This window comes from Platalea leucorodia (genome assembly GCF_965183815.1).
Source record: "Platalea leucorodia genome assembly, chromosome: 2".
Taxonomy (NCBI): domain Eukaryota; kingdom Metazoa; phylum Chordata; class Aves; order Pelecaniformes; family Threskiornithidae; genus Platalea; species Platalea leucorodia.
In genome coordinates, this window is record NC_138824.1 from 42,975,054 (window position 1) to 42,993,936 (window position 18,883).

At 38.2% G+C, this 18,883-nt stretch overlaps 1 protein-coding gene across 2 annotated transcripts in view; it reads right to left on the bottom strand.

Annotated features, from left to right (window-relative positions):
• KLHL1 (kelch like family member 1) overlaps nt 1–18,883 on the bottom strand; it is a gene marked incomplete at both ends in the record, with an annotated part of 244,859 nt that overhangs the window by 124,116 nt on the left and 101,860 nt on the right. For both annotated transcript variants that reach the window (XM_082337823.1, XM_082337822.1), the window contains one exon: nt 17,053–17,249. In XM_082337823.1, coding sequence (XP_082193949.1) covers nt 17,053–17,249 — 197 coding nt within the window. The remainder of the gene's footprint in view (nt 1–17,052; nt 17,250–18,883) is intronic.

Here is an 18,883-nt window from a genome sequence, read left to right on the forward strand (position 1 = left end):
GAGGGGACACAGCTGGGACGGCTGACCCCAACTGACCAAAGGGATATTCCACACCATATGACACCATGCTCAGTAATAAGAAGAAGGGGAAGAAGAAGGAAGGGGGGACATTCGGAGTGATGGCTTTTGTGTTCCCAAGTAACTGTTACGCGTGATGGAGCCCTGCAAACCTGGAGATGGCTGAACACCTCCCTGCCGATAGGAAGTAGTGAATTAATTCCTTGTTTTGGTTTGCTTGTGTGCACAGCTTTTGCTCTACCTATCAAATTATCTTTATCTCAACCCACAAGTTTTCTCACTTTTACCCTTCTGATTCTCCCCCCCATCCCACCGAGGAAAGTGAGCAAGCGGCTGTGTGGTGCTGAGCTGACTACCAGGGTTAAACCACAACAGATGAATATAGTCACAGTAGAATTAGAGGATTTTCATAAAAACAAACATATATCTGTTAAAGCATGTGGGACTTCAATAGAAAGAAGATTTGAATTCTTTAGTATTTGATGGGATTAGGTCAAGTAATTTTAATTACTTATATCTTGGTTTCATCTTCAGTAAGTTGGAGATAAAAATACCCACTTGTATTTAGATTAACTAGTTGGGATTTTTACTAAGTACTATTAAGGATGTAAGGTAATAGAGTTCAGTTATAATAGAGAGATGCAGTAATTTAACACCTGCTTATAATACTATTTATTTTTAAGTGTACAAGTTGCAAACAGCGATGAAGGTCAATACTTGCCCAGAAAATCCCCAAATAAACCATCATTGCTATTGAGAGATATTTGAAAAATCCCACTGATTTCATTTGGAGTCCCAACGAAATTGATGGAGGCAATGAAAACATACCATAAGAAGCAGAAGAAAAGGAGAGGAGGCAGTGAACGAGCAGCATACCCGAACAGTGAAGCTAACATGTGTTGTCATTTCCAGTAATCCTTATTGATTTCTCTGTATTTTCTGTCTTTCCAGCTTAATTTTTTAAGGTTTCAGTTACATATTCTCTGTGTAACACACAATTACTACACACAATTATGAAAGTGTGTTGCTATTTTACAGTGACCAAGAGGTGAAACATCCGTACAGGATGTATGGAAGCACAGTAGTAAAGAGTGGAAACCAAAAAGGTGGGAAGGAGGAAAGGAAAGAAGGAAGGCAGGCAGGAAGAAGGGAAGGCAAGAAGGCAGGAAAGCAAGAAGAGAAAGAGGGAGGGAGAGAAGGGAAGAGAGAGGAAGAGGGAGAGGAAGGGGTAAAGGAAGGAAGGAAGGAGGGAGGAAAAGTGGAAGAAGTTCATGATATTGTGAAAGACAGGGAGAGGCAAAAAATGAAATTAGGTAATTCATTAGATATAGCTACAATTCTTAGTCTACCCCTCTCGTGTATTTTGTATGTTGATTATATAAAAATCACATGTTGATCTTATTGGTGCTGTATACATTCATTGCTTCCTTTTCAGAACAGGCTGTATGAAGAAAGCAGATCAAATGCAGTCGATGAGCTTTTTAATAAGGATGTAATTGTACCTTTCTGATTTTTAAATAAAAGTACATGGTTCAGAGTATTTTAAAATAATTTTTTTTTTTTATATTGCCCTCTGTTGCAGGTATTACAACATCTTAACACTTATAACACTTATAACATGAGTTATAAAAATGTAACAGTTTTTACATGACATATTTCCATAAAGAAAAAAAAAAAAAGGATTTATTTCTGGCAAGGAATATTTCCAGTCAAAATAAGACAATGTGGTATTTCTTAGTGCCAAGAAAAAAAAGCATGATGATCAGTTGTCAGGGGGGAGGGGGCAGGGAGAAAGAGCACCAGACAGTGTGATGCTGCAAAGTTCAATTTAATAACTGAATGAAAGCAGCGGATAAGCTGTGTCAGGAAAAACTTCACACTCCCACACATACAACCTACACACAGTTCCAGTTACTGAAGCTGGCCCTAAATGTGAGTTGGCACAGTGGAGCCTGGGGAAATGCAACACTTGCTTCAGCTCAGTGTTGGGTGTCTGCACAATATCCCCCTTCCCCTGCCCTTCTGGTCCCAATCTCTATTACTGGGGAGGTGTCACACAGGCCGCCAATAAAATCAGTCTATGATGATATTATGCATCTCTCCACACTTTCAGGCTTTGTTCTCCTGTTGCTTGCTGACCCATAGCCTGTACCAAGGCTTATCACACTCTGTCTTTGTTTGCATTGTATTGTCAGGCATGGCTCATTATATTCAGTCACCCAACTCCTTATTAAGGCAAGGTTGTGATGCTCCCATGACAAAAGTTAAAACTCTCTGAAAGTTTGCAATACCACAAGAAACATTCTAAATGTGAATAAAATAAAATATTTTATGAAGCAGCATTCACAACAACTTTAAGGCTCAAGCCAGAGTAACATGCCAATGAGATGGAAAGATCCATGTCCTGTCTCTTAATAATGAATATTTTTTTTTTAATATAGATTGAGTAAGTGAGAACATGCACCCCTCTGTTCCCCTGGCTCCAGTTAGGAGGAAATACTTGCAGATGATGTTTTTTTCCCAGTATCTCTGTATTATGATTCTCTAACATCTGTCACTATTGTATTGAAGGGCACTTGTTCATGGACAGAGCACTGTAAAGCTTCAGTTTTTGATACTGCTTTATGGAAGAGCAGGGCTAACCTTTACTCTGAACTGGTCTCTTTTTTTTTTTTCTGAAAGCATCAAAAGAGACATCATTCTTCTCGACTTAGTCAACAGAGAAACGAGCTGTCTGCCCTGCATTATATTGAAAACATTATTGCCAGATAAGATCAGAATGAATACTCCATAACTCTCAAGTCTTTGCTGTTATCACCAAAAATTAGCCATTGGGTATGTCTTACCCTTGGAAATGAGGAGCACCATCTCTGAATCAGTAACTCAAGACGTCTTTTTGCTTTTGAAAGGCAAATCACACAGTCTCATCCTGACTGACAACAAATACTCTTTAGTATACCATACAGTGCTTAAGAGACAATCATCTCATAAATGGTATATGTTGTATATCAAAGCTTAATGAAAATAATATTAAAACTAAGTTGTAAGCTCTCAGGATGCACCATTTTAAGAATGAGAGTCACTGATGACTGCAGAAAGCAGAGAAATGACTAAAGAATCTTGGTAATGGAGTATCTACAGAGTAAGATTTCTACTGGTCATATACTCTTCTGTTTACTTTCTCAATCATAGCCTAATGCCTAAGATTGACTTTTCTATCATGTCCCACTCCTGTATCTTCCCTTCCTCCTTTTTTCCTACCAGAGCTCCCCATGTTAGTTTCAGTTCAATCACCCTGTCCAATGTTATTTCATTGTTCCCTCCCACGAGCTGTGTATTCCAATTATGCTGTTTCCTCTTCTCTGTTATCTGAGAAGCCCACAGAAAGCACTAGTGGGTCTTCTTTGTACCCTAAAGGACCTCTTCTCAATTCTAAATTATTGAGAATAGCAGACAGAAAATGCATTTACAGGTTATGTCAAAGCTTTCTTGGTACTCCTGAATTGGAACTTCAATATATACTACATTTTCACAGAATTTAGCCCTCAACTTCTAATTTTCTACTAGGTACACAATCTAAGTATTCTAGAGGGATTTTGTATTTAGCCACTCTTGGATACCCTTTCATGAAAACAAAGAAAGAATGTTTATCCCCAGTACTGGGACATATCCTTCAATCTTGCCAAAGACATGTACAAATGTCAGGTATTTGATTTTACACTAGTTTGCAGATTCAAAGGCTTTGAATTTACAGTTACATAATTCGGCTGTCTTGATTCTCATCTTTGCTGTTTTCCCTGCATGCCAAGAAAATCCCCTAAAATTCACTGTCTTTGGAGTGCTTTTTTAGTGTGATATTTGCAGTTCTGTGTGTGCTGACACAGATTCATGCTAACTGATTTTAGGCACCCACCAGTGCTTTTTAGGTTAAGAGTCTGCTTGCCCTGAGCTACCTGTATGGACAGTAATTTATTTATGCCTACAGTTAGAGGAGATGAAGCAGGATTTATAAATTGATGTATTCTTCACTCGAGAGATTGAGATGTAGATCTGCTGACCTGACAGACAAACCATCACCAGATCCACTGAAGAAAGAAGAGACATATCAGAGTACCCTTCATGTAAGATTATATTTCTGCTAGCACTCTGAAGCATAGTAAGTATTAGTTCGATGGGATACTAATGTTGCTGCTGAATATTCAGGCTTCTGGAACTAGAATAAACTTGAAAAACAAATTAAAACCATAGGAACTGTTGAGTCCTGTGTATAATGTAAAAAGATCATTCAGATGAGAGTGCTACTTTCCATAGCAGCACTCTGTAGGAATAATACAGCATTCTGCCATACTAACCTTTTTAATGTGGCATTTAGGCAATAAAATGGAAGTTCCTGATGATAAAGAAGCCATCAAATTGTGATTAATGCATTATAGACTATTTGCTTAACTATTTTCCTGTAGATTTCACAGCATTTTGCTACCAGCAGTTGTCTTCTCTATTTCCTATTAATTATCTTGTTGTCCATATGCTAGTTCTTGAAATGCTCTTACTTTCCTCTTCTCCTACTGTGTCTTGATGGAGTGGTACTGTAACGTGCCATGTCACAGCTGTATTAAGGAAAACTTATAAAAAAGCAGCACACTGTGCTAAGTGCTGATTATTACTTTCAAACAAGCATCTTAAAAATACCAGAAGTGTGAAATTTGATCTACGAAGTACCATTTCTTCTCAAAGAGTAAAAGAAGAAAAAAGAAATTTAAGCAAGTCATAACAATAGTCATAATAAAAGTTTAATGTCATGAATTCAGAAAAAAAAAAAAAGGAAAAAGAATGATACAGTAATATTTTAAGAAAAGCATACTATCAAAAGAAATAAACTAGTCTAAGCTTAGTTTTTTACGTAAAAGTCAAATTTTGTGTTTTGGTTGAAAGTAAGATCATCACAAGCATTTTGGGACTTGTTTGTGTTTGCACTGTTTCAGTCTTTTTTGTGTATTGCTAGTATGGCTTTAAAGTGGTCAAATGGAGAAAATTCTAAACCTCAAAAAATATACTTCCAGGTAAGGAATAAGTGACACAGTGAATTCCAAAATGTTTTTTCTTCTTCATCTCTGCATCTCTGGTTTTGTCATTTATTTCAATTATTCTGGTTTCTTTGGAATATTTTCAACTTAATTTTACTAGTCCAAAGGATGTTAGACAGAAAAGTAGATTAAAAAACCCCAAACAATTGGAGTGTCAAAATAACAACTTTAACAATCAGAATTTAACTAGAAAAGTGAAGGGATCTGTTTTCTTTAATTAGCATTCTATACCTAAGTACAGACAATTACACTTTTTACTCCAAGCTAGAGCATTTAAAATTTACTGCTTTGAAAGGAAAATATATAAGCAATTTGAACATAGGAAGCCAGACTTTTCCATGTCCATATGTCATAATGTACAAGATGCTTAACATTTTTTCCAGAGACATCCTGCTATGTGTAAGAGAAGAATGAGAATTACTAATTTAGAAAGAGTCCCAGAGACTCAATGATCAGTGACATTCCAGCAAGGTTTTGACACAGCGTCTTCTCACTTCTGTTGTCAGTGCTGCAGGAGTAAATAGTAAGTTGTATATGTGTACAACTATGTAATTTTTAAAGAATATGTGTAGCTTTCTACAGTACATGATCTTTTTAATACTTACTATTCCAAATTCGTGATTAGAATCCACAAAGTAAAAAGCATAAACCAGAACAATTACATTTTTGTATAGTTTGGTTCCAGTCCTCTCTCCCTTTAAAAAATATGTTTAATGGTTTAGTATGTCCATTTTAGTCATAGGTATATGGAAGCATTTTATTTTCCAATTAAATTACATTGATTTTTTTCCCCAGCATGTCCCAAGATAATTTCTTGCATGTACTTAACTTATATAAAACTTGAGTCAAAAATCTCAAAACCTTAAACAGTTCTTACAACACCAATTCACTTTTAAAAGTGCATGCAATGTTCTCATTACACTACAGTAGCTGCAACATTTCCAGTTGAGTAAGCAACAAATTGTTCCAAGTTAAAAAACAAATACTGCTATGGATGGAAATGTCCTATTTTTTTTTTTTTTTTTTTTCTTGAAGTATTTTCCTCAAAATTAGTTCTTTTTTTTTTCTCCAAGTGTTAAGAACATAATATATTGCATTGTTAGACAAATAAATCTTCAGCAATATGAGTAACAATGTCACCTTCCAGTGTATGACACGGTCTCTTCCATAGTCACTTGAGTACTGTTATCTACCACAATATCCTCTTAGGTGGCTGGACACATGTTTAAATAGGGCTTTTGAAGAAGCAACAATAAAACACAAAATAAAACAAATGAAGTTCTGTTGCTGTTTGGAGTCACTCTAGTTTTCTATGAACACTATCCTAAGAAAAAAACATCTTACAGATCTTCCATTAAGCGTAGGATGCCATGAAGTCTGAACACAGCCTGCACGGGTTTTCTTGCAGATTTATGTTTGCTATTTGCAGTGCAAGTAGGACATTTTCTACAATAATATATTTTGGAAATGTATGCCTGACAGAGCATAAGAAACAGAAAATCACAGAATGCTTTAAAATTTCAGTGTGTTACTGCTAACTTGTTGCTAACATGTTACCAATAGCTTGTTGCTAATAAAAGTCAATTAAATGTTAGCTCTGGTAATCCCATCTGTCGCACATTGCTTAAAAAATAAAATTAAAAAAATAAAAAATATCTAAACTTTTGCTTCATGTTGTCCCTGGATACACAGCTTATATCTAAGACCATTGAAAATATACAGGAGATACATTTAATAGCCTCATAGAATAATTTTGGTTCAAAGTGATGTCTGGAGGTCATCTAGTCATACTCACTGCTCAGTGCACATCTAACTAGGTCAGGTTTCTCAGTAACATTTTCAGTCAAGTCTTGAATACCTCCAAGAACAGATCCCAAAAACTCCGTTGGTTGTTGCTTTTCTAGTATTTGACAACCCCCACGGTTTAAAAAAAAAAATAAAAAATTCTAATATCCAGTTAGGATTTCCTATGTTCCAATTTGTGTCTGTTGCCTATCACTCTGCACCTCCAACAACAGTCTGGCACCATCTTCTCTGTATCCTCTAATTAGGTAGATGCAGAGAGCAGTAAGGTCTCCCTTAGCCCTCTCTTACATAGGTTCAACAGGCCCAGCTCCCCCAGACTTTCCTCATACGCTATGTGCTCCAGCACCCAAACAGCTTTGTGACCTTCACTGGACTCACTCCAGTATATCCATGTCTCTCTTGTACTGAAGAACCCAAAAGCAGACACAGCACTTCATAGGTGGTTTCATGGGTGCCAAACAGGGAAGGATCACCTTCAACTTGCTCATTCTCACTAATACATCCTAGGATGTTGTTTGCCTTCTTTGCTGCCAGAGGCCATTGCTGCCTGATGTTCAACTTGGTGTCCCTAGGTCCTTTTCCGCAGAGCTGCTTCCTAGAGAGTTGCTCCCCAGCCTGTACTGGTGCATGGGTTAGTTGTTCCCAGATTGCAGGACTTTGCATTTCCCTTTGCTGAACTTCATGGTGTTCCTGTCAGGCCATTTCTCCAGCCTGCCCTCTAAATAGCAGCCCTGTCCTCAAACATATTGATCATCTCCCCCTGCCAGTTTGGTGACATCCGCAAACCTGCTAAGAAAGGACTCCATCCTATCATCTAGATCAACAAAGTATTGCACCCAGAAGCAATCCCTGAGGAACATCACTATTTACTGGTCACCAGTTGGACTTTTTAGTACAGATCACAACTCTTTGAGCCTGTCTGTCCAGTTAGCTTTCCACCCATCTTATAGCCTATTTATCCATATGTCACCAATGTGGTGATAAGGAGGTTAAAGTGATCAAAACAAAAAGTATGATATGAAGTTAATGAAGCTGTTACTTGGCCAGTAGCTATTGACCAGTATCTGGTCAGCTATTTTAAATAGCAGAAAGACAACTGATGACCCTGTATATAAATCATGTTAAACAGCATATGTTAAAAAACTGTTAAATTACAGTATCAGAGAGTTTGCTTGCCTCACTTGTTGTCTGACCTTAGTTAAAGCCATATTAACACTGAAATAAACCACCGATGTCTGAATGTACAAATCATTAATGATTGTCATCACCATCTATCAATATCTCAATAATATTTTTCTTAATTAGAATATGGAGTATTGTTACAATATTTCAATATGCTTCAGGATGAACTGTTGTAAATGGAACTGGATAGGAAATGTTTTACATATCACTCCTACTCGACTCCACCTCACCAAATTTTAACTGTGAAATTCTGTGGCTTAGATAATAAACATAACTAATAACATGATCACTGAAGCTCTTCACCATAAAAGATCATTACAAATTTGCATAAGGCACACACTTCACATAAATGAAATGGTTGCACTGTCTGCAGTATAATCAGAATTCTCAGTAAGTTAAACGGTCCATATAGGGCCAGTACACGTCACTGAGATTACTTATGTGCTTATAATTAAGTTTGAATAATGTTTTGCTGTGCTGGGACTAATGACCCTCACAGTGTGAAGCACAGAACTGCATTTATGAGAGACTAAACACCTTCTACCACTTCATTCAAAGGCACTTGCAAACATTATGCATCTCCCAGGCTTGGAAATGTAACATCCCCCCAAAAAGGTGTCAGGATCAATAGCCCAACTGAAGTGCATCTACACAAATGCACACAGCATGGGCAGCAAACAGGAGGAGATGGAAGCCGTTGTGCAGCAACAAAACTATGACATAGTTGCCATCTCAGAAACATGGTGGGATGAGTCACGCAACTGGAGTGCTGCAATGGATGGCTATGAATTCTTCAGAAGGGATAGACAAGGAAGGAGAGGTGGTGGGGTAGCCCTGTACATTACGGAGTGTTCTGATTGTCTAGAGCTTAATGATGGTGATGATGGTGTTGAGCGTTTATGGGTAAGAATCAGGGGGAAGGTCAACAAGGTGGATAACACGGTGGGAGTCTGTTATAGACGACCCAACCAGGAGGAAGAGGCAGACAAAATATTCTATAAGCAGCTGGGAGAAGTCTCACAATCGCTAGCCCTTGTTCTCGTGGGGGACTTCAACTTACCAGATGTCTGCTGGAAATAAAATACAGTGAAGAAGAAACAGTCTAGGAGGTTCCTGGAGTGTGTGGAAGAGAACTTCCTGACACAGCTGGTGAGTGAGCCAACTAGCGAAGGCACCCCACTGGACCTGTTGTTTGCAAACAGGGAAGGACTTGTGGGTGATGTGATGGTTGGATGGTTGTGATGCCATGCCTTGGGCACGGCAACCATAAAATGATAAGAGTTTTTGATTCTTGAAGAAGTAAGGAGGGGGGTCAGCAGAACTGCTACCTTCGACTTCCGGAGGGCAGACTTTGGCCTGTTTAGAAGCCTGGTTGAGAGAGTCCCTTGGGAGGCAGTCCTGAAGGGCAAAGGAGCCCAGGAAGGCTGGACATTCTTCAAGAAGGAAATCTTAAAGGCACAGGAGCACGTGCAAAAAGACGGACCAGTAGGGGAGAAGACTGGCCTGGCTGAACAGAGAACTTCAGCTGGGACTTAAGAAAAAAGGGAGAGTTTATGACCTTTGGAAGAAGGGGCAGGCCACTCAGGAGGACTACAAGGACGTCGTGACGTTATGCAGAGAGAAAATTAGAAGGGTCAAAGTCCATCTAGAACTTAATCTCCCTATAGCTGTAAAAGACAATAGAAAATGTTTCTACAAATACCTTACCAACAAAACGAGAGCTAAGGAGAATCTTCATCCTTTATTGGATATTGGGGGAAGCATATTAACAAAGGACAAGGAAAAGGCTGAGGTACTTAATACCTTCTTTGCCTCAGTCTTTAATAGTCAGACCAGTTGATCTTGGGGTACCCAGCCCCCTGAGCTGGAAGACAGGGATGGGGAGCAGAAGCCTCCATAATCCAAGGGGAAATGGTTAGCAACCTGCTACACCACTTAGACACACACAAGTCTATGGGGCTGGATGGGATCCACGGAAGAGTACCGAGGGAGCTGGCGGAAGTGCTCACCAAGACACTTTCCATCATTTATCAGCAGTCCTGGCTAACCAGGGAGGTCCCAGTCGACTGGAGGTTAGCAAATGTGATGCCCATCTATAAGAAAGGCTGGAAGGAAGATCCGGGGAACTACAGGCCTGTCAGCCTGACCTCGGTGCCAGGGAAGGTTATGCAGCAGTTCAGCCTGAGTGCCACCACACAGCACATACTGGACAACCAGGGGATCAGGCCAAGCCAGCATGGGTTTATGAAAGGCAGGTCCTGCTTGACTAACCTGATCTCCTTCTATGACAAGCTGACCCACTTAGTGGATGAGGGAAAAGCTGTGGATGTTGTCTACCTGGACTTTACTAAAGCCTTTGACATGGTTTCCCACAGCATCCTACTGGAGAAACTGACTGCTCATGGCTTGGACGGGCATACGCCTTGCTGGGTAAAAAACTGGTTGGATGGCCAGGCCCAAAGAGTTGTGTGAATGGATTTAAATCCAGTTGGTGGCTGGTCACAAGTGGTGTTCCCCAGGGCTCATTATTGGGGCCAGTTCTGTTTAATATCTTTATCAACGATCTGGACAAGGGGATCGAGTGCTCCCTCAGTAAGTTTTCAGATGACACCAAGTTGGGTGGGAGTGTTGATCTGCAGGAGCATAGGAAGGATCTGCAGGGGCATCTGGACAGGCTGAATTGATGGGCCAAGGACAATTGTATGAGATTCAACAAGGCTAAGTGCTGGGTCTTGCACTTCGGTCACAACACCACCATGGAACACTACAGGCTTGGGGAGGAGTGGCTGGAAAGCTGCCCTGTGGAAAAGGACCTTGGGGCGTTGGTCAACAGCCATCTGAATATGAGCCAGCAGTGTGCCCAGGTGGCCTGTATCAGAAATTGTGTGGCCAGCAGGACTAGGGAAGTGATTGCCCCCCTGTACTCGGCACTGATGAGGCCGCACCTCGAAGACTGTATTCAGTTTTGGGCCCTTCACTACAAGAGGAAATGGCCTCAAATTGTGCTAGGGGAGGTTTAGGTTGAATATTAGGAAAAATTTCTTCACTGAAAGGGTTGTCAAGCATTGGAACAAGCTGCCCAGGGAAGTGGTTGAGTCCCCAACCCTGGAGGTATTTAAAAGACATGTAGACGTGGTGCTTAGGGACATATTTTAGCGGTGGACTTGGCAATGCTAGGTTAATGGTTGTACTTGATGATCTTACAGGTCTTTTCCAACCTAAACAATTCTGTAATTCTATTATGCTATGATTCTATATGTTAGGGTCCTTTATATCGCTAACATTTTGACTGGGTTACAGACACATCAATCACAGTATTCATATACATTTTTCTGCTCATGGAAATTTTGCTTATTGCCATCCTCCTACTCAGTGCCTCAAAGTAACCTGAAGATTTTCCAAGTTTATGTTTAGCAATTCATCTTGGAATATGGTGAAATATAAATGTGGAATAATCTCTATTTTCTCAGTTTTCAAACTGCAGTTTCAAGATGCAAAACAATCACTGAGCTTCAAGTGAAGTTTCCTGAGAGGTAAAGCATTGACAGATTAAATAGTTGTATCTATGAGGTACTTCAATTTTCCATTTGAAACAATCAGGCTTCAGTCAAATGACATAATACTGAGATGAAGAAACAGGTAGCATAACTTGGAGTGTCACATTCTAAATTTCTAAGCATTATCTATATGTCATCACACAAGCAGAACCATGTTTTTTACTGTGAGAGAGAAAACAAACTACAGTTGTATTCAAAACCTCACCAAGTATGAATAAATTTTTTAAGAATTTCCCATGCTTTAAAAGCAAACTGCAAATATCTATTTAAGGAAAGGTATGTCAAACTTTTCACTTCTCAATATTTTTTAATGTAGAAATGTAGTTGTTATGAGAAGGGCTAATGGTATATCAAGGCCACAGAGTTCATTAAAGTAGCATGGTCTATTACAAACTTTCAGCAATAAACATATAATGGTTCAAAGTAAAATACATTATAAAAATTCATATATTCTAAAAAGAATTGTATCCCAGTAAGGCTGCCATCACAATTTCGAATTAGACTTTATTCTGTTTTACAAAGGGACAGATAAGACCATAGACTATGACTCTAATTTCTGATAAACTGATAAATTATTGACTTTAGAGATCAGCTTCCCTACATATGAAAACCCTGATAACTAGAAGAATAAAGAACAGTCACTAAAAATGTCTTAGAAGAATGCATTTGTTTTAGCTTATTGATATTTTCCATTTTGCTGCTTTTGTTTTTTTAAAACACATCACGTGCATTTCACTAAACTATCATATAATTCTGACAATAAATTAGGAATTTAAAGTTATCAGACATATGGCTTTGCAGATTAAAATTTACAGAAATTGACAAGCTAGTAAAAACCCAGATTGTAATTAAGAAGTACAGAAGTCTTAAATCAAGAGAGACATGGATATTGGTGCTGCCAGTTAAATTAGCATATTCATTAAACAAACAAACAAAAAAAAAAACCCTAAAAACCCAAACACGTAAGACCCCCATCATACATAAATGCCTAAAAAAAGAAACCAATGAAACTTTGCATTTTTTCTCTTATTTTTAACTTCTTGCTTCTAATGCTTTAATTTAAAACGTTGCTATACAAGTTCCAGTTATAGAAAGTACTGGGAGTGAAAGGATAGAAATCTCCAACTTTCAACGTTCACTAACTTTTCGTGAAGTCTACCTTCCCCTCTTGCCCCACTACCCTCATAACTTGTCATTTGGAAAGTGTATTTTCTAAAGATTTTTCAAATGTTCTCTGGTTTTCCTTCACTGATTTTCTTATCTTCATTTCCTTACCGCCTCCCCTCCTCCATACACACATTTTCTTTTCATCACTTAGATTTTGCATTTCAAAAGAACAATTTGATACTTGACACTGAAGAATAAATACCTCAGTAAATACCAGGGATATTATACCTCTGCTTATGGAAAAGGATATACCATTGTACTGCTAATGAATTTTACTTCCATTATAGAATCATAGAATCATAGAATCGTTTACGTTGGAAAAGACCTTTAACATCATCAACTCCAACCATTAACCTAGCACAGCCAAGTCCACCACTAAACCATGTCCCTAAGCATCACATCTACATGTCTTTTAAATACCTCCAGGGTTGGGGACTCAACCACTTCCCCAGGCAGACTGTTCCAGTGCTTGATAACCCTTTCAGTGAAGAAATTTCTCCTAATATCCAACCTAAACTTCCCCTGGTGCAACTTGAGGCCATTTCCTCTTGTCCTATCACTTGCTACTTGGCAGAAGAGACCAACCCTCACATTGCTATAACCTCCTTTCAGGTAGCTGTATGGAGCGATAAGGTCTCCCCTCAGCCTCTTTTTCTTCAGACTAAACAACCCCAGTTCCCTCACCGCTCCTAATAAGACTTGTTCTCTACACCCTTCACCAGCTTTGTTGCCTTTCTTTGGACATGCTCCAGCACCTCCATGTCCTTCTTGTAGTGAGGGGCCCAAAACTGAACACAGTACTCCAGGTGCGGCCTCACCAGTGCCAAGTACGGGGGACGATCACTTCCCTAGTCCTGCTGGCCACACAATTTCTGATACAAGCCAGGATGCCATTGGCCTTCATGACCACCTGGGCACACTGCTGGCTCATATTCAGATGGCTGTTGACCAAAGCCCCAAGGTCCTTTTCCACAGGGCAGCTTTCCAGCCACTCTTCTCCAAGCCTGTAGTGTTGCATGGCGTTGTTGTGACCAAAGTGCAAGACCCGGCACTTAGCCTTGTTGAACCTCATACAGTTGGCTTCAGCCCATCGATCCAGCCTGTCCAGATCCCTCTGTAGAGCCTTCCTACCTTCCAGTAGATCAACACTGCCGCCCAACTTGGTGTCATCTGAAAACTTACTGAGGGAGCACTCGATCCCCTTGTCCAGATCGTTGATAAAGATATTAAACAGAACTGGCCCCAATAATGAGCCCTGGGGAACACCACTTGTGACCAGCCACCAACTGGATTTAAATCCATTCACACAACTCTTTGGGCCTGGCCATCCAACCAGTTTTTTACCCAGCAAGGCGTATGCCCGTCCAAGCCATGAGCAGTCAGTTTCTCCAGTAGGATGCTGTGGGAAACAGTGTCAAAGGCTTTACTAAAGTACCCTGAAAAGCTTTAAAGAAAGGGCCTTGAAGTTCTCTTGAAGGCATAAGAACTTTTTTAAAACAAGGAGTTCTGCATCCTTTTTTAAAGAGGGCTTACCCTCAAATCTTCTGCATAAGACAGGAGGAGTTTGTTAACAAACTCCCTCTTGCCCTACTTTAGATTTGTTCTCATCACAGTCCATACTATTTCCCTGGAGTCTTAAGGAAAAAATAATGCTTTCCATCAGCTCAGAGACTATGCATCTGCCTTTTGCTCTGCTCATCGCTTTCCTACCCTTTCTTAACATTAGAAGGTCTCTGCTGTTCCTTTATCACACTATTCAGGGTATCTTCCTTGCACTCTTAAGTTTTTCCTTGTTATGCATACATGTAGAAGAAATAATCACTTTTCTCTATGTAGATTGTCTCTGACCAAGAGTGTTGTAGTCAAGACATGCAATAAGTCACCCTTCCCCCACTCACAACTGCTCATCCATACCCTTTAATACAAAACAGTAAATCAAAGAGATGTGAGCTGCCTCACACTTAAATGCAACAACATGATGTCTATGAAAATATCATGCACTGTGAAGCTTAACTTTTAGGATCATGTTTTCATTGGGTTGGAAGTTGTTTAATCACGTACAGAAAAAATACTGTAATTGCACAGTTGAATAAATGTGATTATTTGTATTTCTAGCAAAGAGAAAGTGTGACTACCAGTGTCCTGGTTTCGGCTAGGATAGAGTTATTTTCTTCCTAGTAGTGGGTATGGTGCTGTGTTTTGGATTTAGGATGAGAATAATGTTGATAAAACACTGATGTTTTAGTTGTTGCTAAGTAGTGCTTACACTAAAGGATTTTTCATTCTCCCCTGCCCTGCCAGTGAGAAGCTGGGAGGAGGCACAGCCAGGACAGCTGACCCAGACTGGCCAAAAGGCTATTCCATACCATATGATGTCATGCTCAGTATATAAACTGGGGGGAGTTGGCTGGGGGGGCAGAGATCGCTGCTCAGGGACTGGCTGGGCATCAGTCGGTGGGTGGTGAGCAATTGCATTTCACCTTGCTTGCTTTGTACATTATTATTATTATTATTATTATTACTACTACTACTACTACTACTACTACTACTACTACTACTACTACTACTACTACTACTACTACTATTTTACTTTATTTTACTTCAGTTATTAAACTGTTCTTATCTCAACCCACAAGTTTTCTCACTTTTACTCTTCCGATTCTCTCCGTTGTCCCACTAGGGAGGGGGAAGTGAGTGAGTGGCTGTGTGGTGCTTAGTTGCTGACTGGGGTTAAACCATGACATCATGCATGCTTGCAAATGTAATTGTAGGTACATCAGAGCTTGCTTATTAATTACAACTGACTTCCTTTTTGATCCACCATCTTTTGTTGGTGATTTTCCCATTACACATAATTCAGATTTTAGACCTGAGCATTAAAAACAATGATAAATTATATAGTATACTTAATGTCTTAGAAATGGAAACAGATCTCTGTGATACATCAGATGATAGGTATCAGTCACGAGTCTTCAAATGGACTATAATGAGTAATTTCATTCACCCCAAAAGTCTTTCAATAAGTTGTTTTAAAGAATAATGAGAATTTTTTAAACTCAAGGTTTTTTTCTGTCAGGTTTTTAAAGAATTTTTTTCATTGTTCATTATATTGCTTTTCATTCAAAAGAAATCAATGTAATACATAAATCTAAAAAAATATATTGATAAAAAGGTTGAATTTTTTCAACCCATACCTGTTCACCTCTAATCCAATCTCATTCTAAGGTAGATCAGATGAATTCTGCTCTGACAGCTTATTTCTCTCCACTGACAGAAGGTTAAACTGACTAGCGTGGACCTGGAAAACTACATTTTAGATGTCTAAATACAGAGAAAATTAAAGCCAGCCACAGAACTAGCTCTGTAAGTGTAAAATGGATATAACTACCCAAGCTGTAGTGGTAAGAAAAACAGCTATGTTATTAGCTACAGAAAAGAGTAAATAAATTAAGGACATAACTGCTGGACAAGCAAAGCAGGTTCATTGAAACCTGCTGTGTTGCTTCAATAATAATTTTAGTATAGACCTTAAGGGACCATTATTTCTCAGAAATTATATGTAATCTACTCTTTATGTAAGCTGAATTTCATGAGCCAGATGTTTTTAATTTTGTCAAACTATGCAGAATCAAATGGCTAGCAATATGATTTAGTTCCTGAATAAGTAACATATTTTTGCTTCATTGATTCTGATTAATTTTTAACATGAATGTCATACCTGTTCTGTCAGGTATAACTGGAAAAATTTAAAATATTGTCAGATAAAATTCTTTATGTCTTCAACTTTCTGTCTTAATCTAGTCCACAGATGAATAAAAGGAGGGATAATTCTTGACAAAAAAAACCCCAAAACTTCCTTTGATATTGTTCCCATGCAGAAGTGACAATTACAAAGCTTCCCTAAAGCTAAACAAAAAGGAACGGTGATTAAAAAGTATTCTAAGGACTTACTTACAGATACTTTTTAATACTATCGCCTGTATGTGAACATGCATCTAATTAAGTCATACACTGTTCTGACTCAGCAGACAGTGCATTCATCATAGCAAGCCAATTCTCATAACTTCACTGAAGTTGAGAGGAATCACCACTCCTATGGTTTCAAAAGGGCCACTTATGAAATAAAGTTCCATACAAGTACAGAACGGTTTCAAACAGAAAAGTAACAGATATTTTTACTTACAGAAGATATAAAGGATTCACAAGATCATAATTTAGATCTTCTAAAACTGCCTTACCATGGTGTAGTTGTGAGCCACCTTCATAAGCTCTGTGCATCCTTGTGCATCAGCAAATGCTCGTATTCCCAAACAGTTGGATGGGTGCAAAAGCTTCATTAGAAAATGGCAGCAAACCTCTACTACTTGTGGGAGCTGGAGGAGGCAGGCAGCTGCTAGAAGATTTTCAATGGTGTCTTCTTTCAATTCCAGGCAGCCTAAAAACAAAGGATTGATAACACATGCAAACTTATTTACTTGGTATTTACAAAACATGCAGTATCAAAAGATCTTTTATAAATAATCCTAGCTCTATATAAATACAGAAAAAGTGAACAGGAGGATTAGTCTCTCTGACTGGACTCCTCAGTGACCTGAACATTACAGTATTAGAAACATTTCTTTTTGAACTACTATTAATTCAACTATATAATAGGGATACAAATAGAGATGGTAAAGTGTGGAAAGGAAGAGGAGACTTAGGGATACTGGTTTTGTTTCTATAATGAGACTAAAATCTGAGTAAATATCTGGATATCAACCAGGCTGTGATTTTTTTTTTTTTTTTTTTGCATTGAAATTGGTGATAAAATTTGCATTATCTTCAGTGGTACAGAGCAAAATTCACATCCATTTACCTCCCTGCAAAGAATTAAATAACTGGCTAACATAGTATGACTAAAACCATAAAAAAATCTTCAAAATAGGGCTTAAAATCTTCAAACTTTGTGTTGCTTATCTGTAATGGGACTTTGGGATTAATTTTATCTAAGTAATATATGGCAGGCCTCTCATAGCATATCTTTTTTCTGAAAGATTTTATATTAGCTAAAAGCACATACATGGATGAATAATATTTATATTCCATTAATTAATACTTATATTGCAGTTAATTTTGTAATTTCACAAGTCATTATCTTTATCTTGCAGATTGATACACTTTTTAACAAATAAAGGGTAAAACAGAACAAAATAAACTTAAAAAAAAAAAAATTTCTTTTAGTGAGGAATAAGTGTCATTCTTGTCATCATGCTCCCCCCAAGCTGTCATTTTTAAATGATATTTTTTACATTAGTATCACTTACAAATCTCTTACATTAATAACTTAAGAAACTATAAATTAGAGATCACAGGGATGTCTTGCAGAACTGGAAAAAAGAATAGGAAATTAAAATGTGCAAATATCATATAATACAAATTGTAAGAAACTAACACTTTTGCTTTTATTTTGCTGTGCCCAGAAATATCATTTCAAACTATAAGAGGATTAAGTGTATACTGATTTTTCTGTTCAAAGTAATATAGTTCAACGGTTAGATAAACTCACTCTTTTCCCCACACAAATTTTGTATTTGTTGTCACATAAAGAGAAATCTATAAATCTTAATAGGTCTATCACATGGCATTGAGCAATTCTAAAATCCTCAACTTCACAACAGAATGCCATTGAAAAGAAAAGCTGCTTTATACTGCAATACCAAACCCAAAATACAATAACTATAACACTGAATATCTGACCTTTTCTCCTTTCACTGTATCTGGAGATTTTAATATAAGATGGAAACTGGGAAGTTATACTTCACTATATTTAGTTATAATACACCCTTTAGCAAAGGTTAGAGCATCAGATCAAGTACACAGCATAATTTCAGTGGTTTTCCTCTGCTTATTTTTATGCATCTATTAATGTCACGAGTTTCTCTTTATGTTATGATGACTTTTTCTCATCATTTCTGTCCACCACGCATGTATGCAATGTGGTCAGAAGGCACACTCAGCAGCTGATTCTTGGCTGACCCATATATTTATCAATGATATACGATACTCCCACATTAGCTGCGTGGTTGCAGG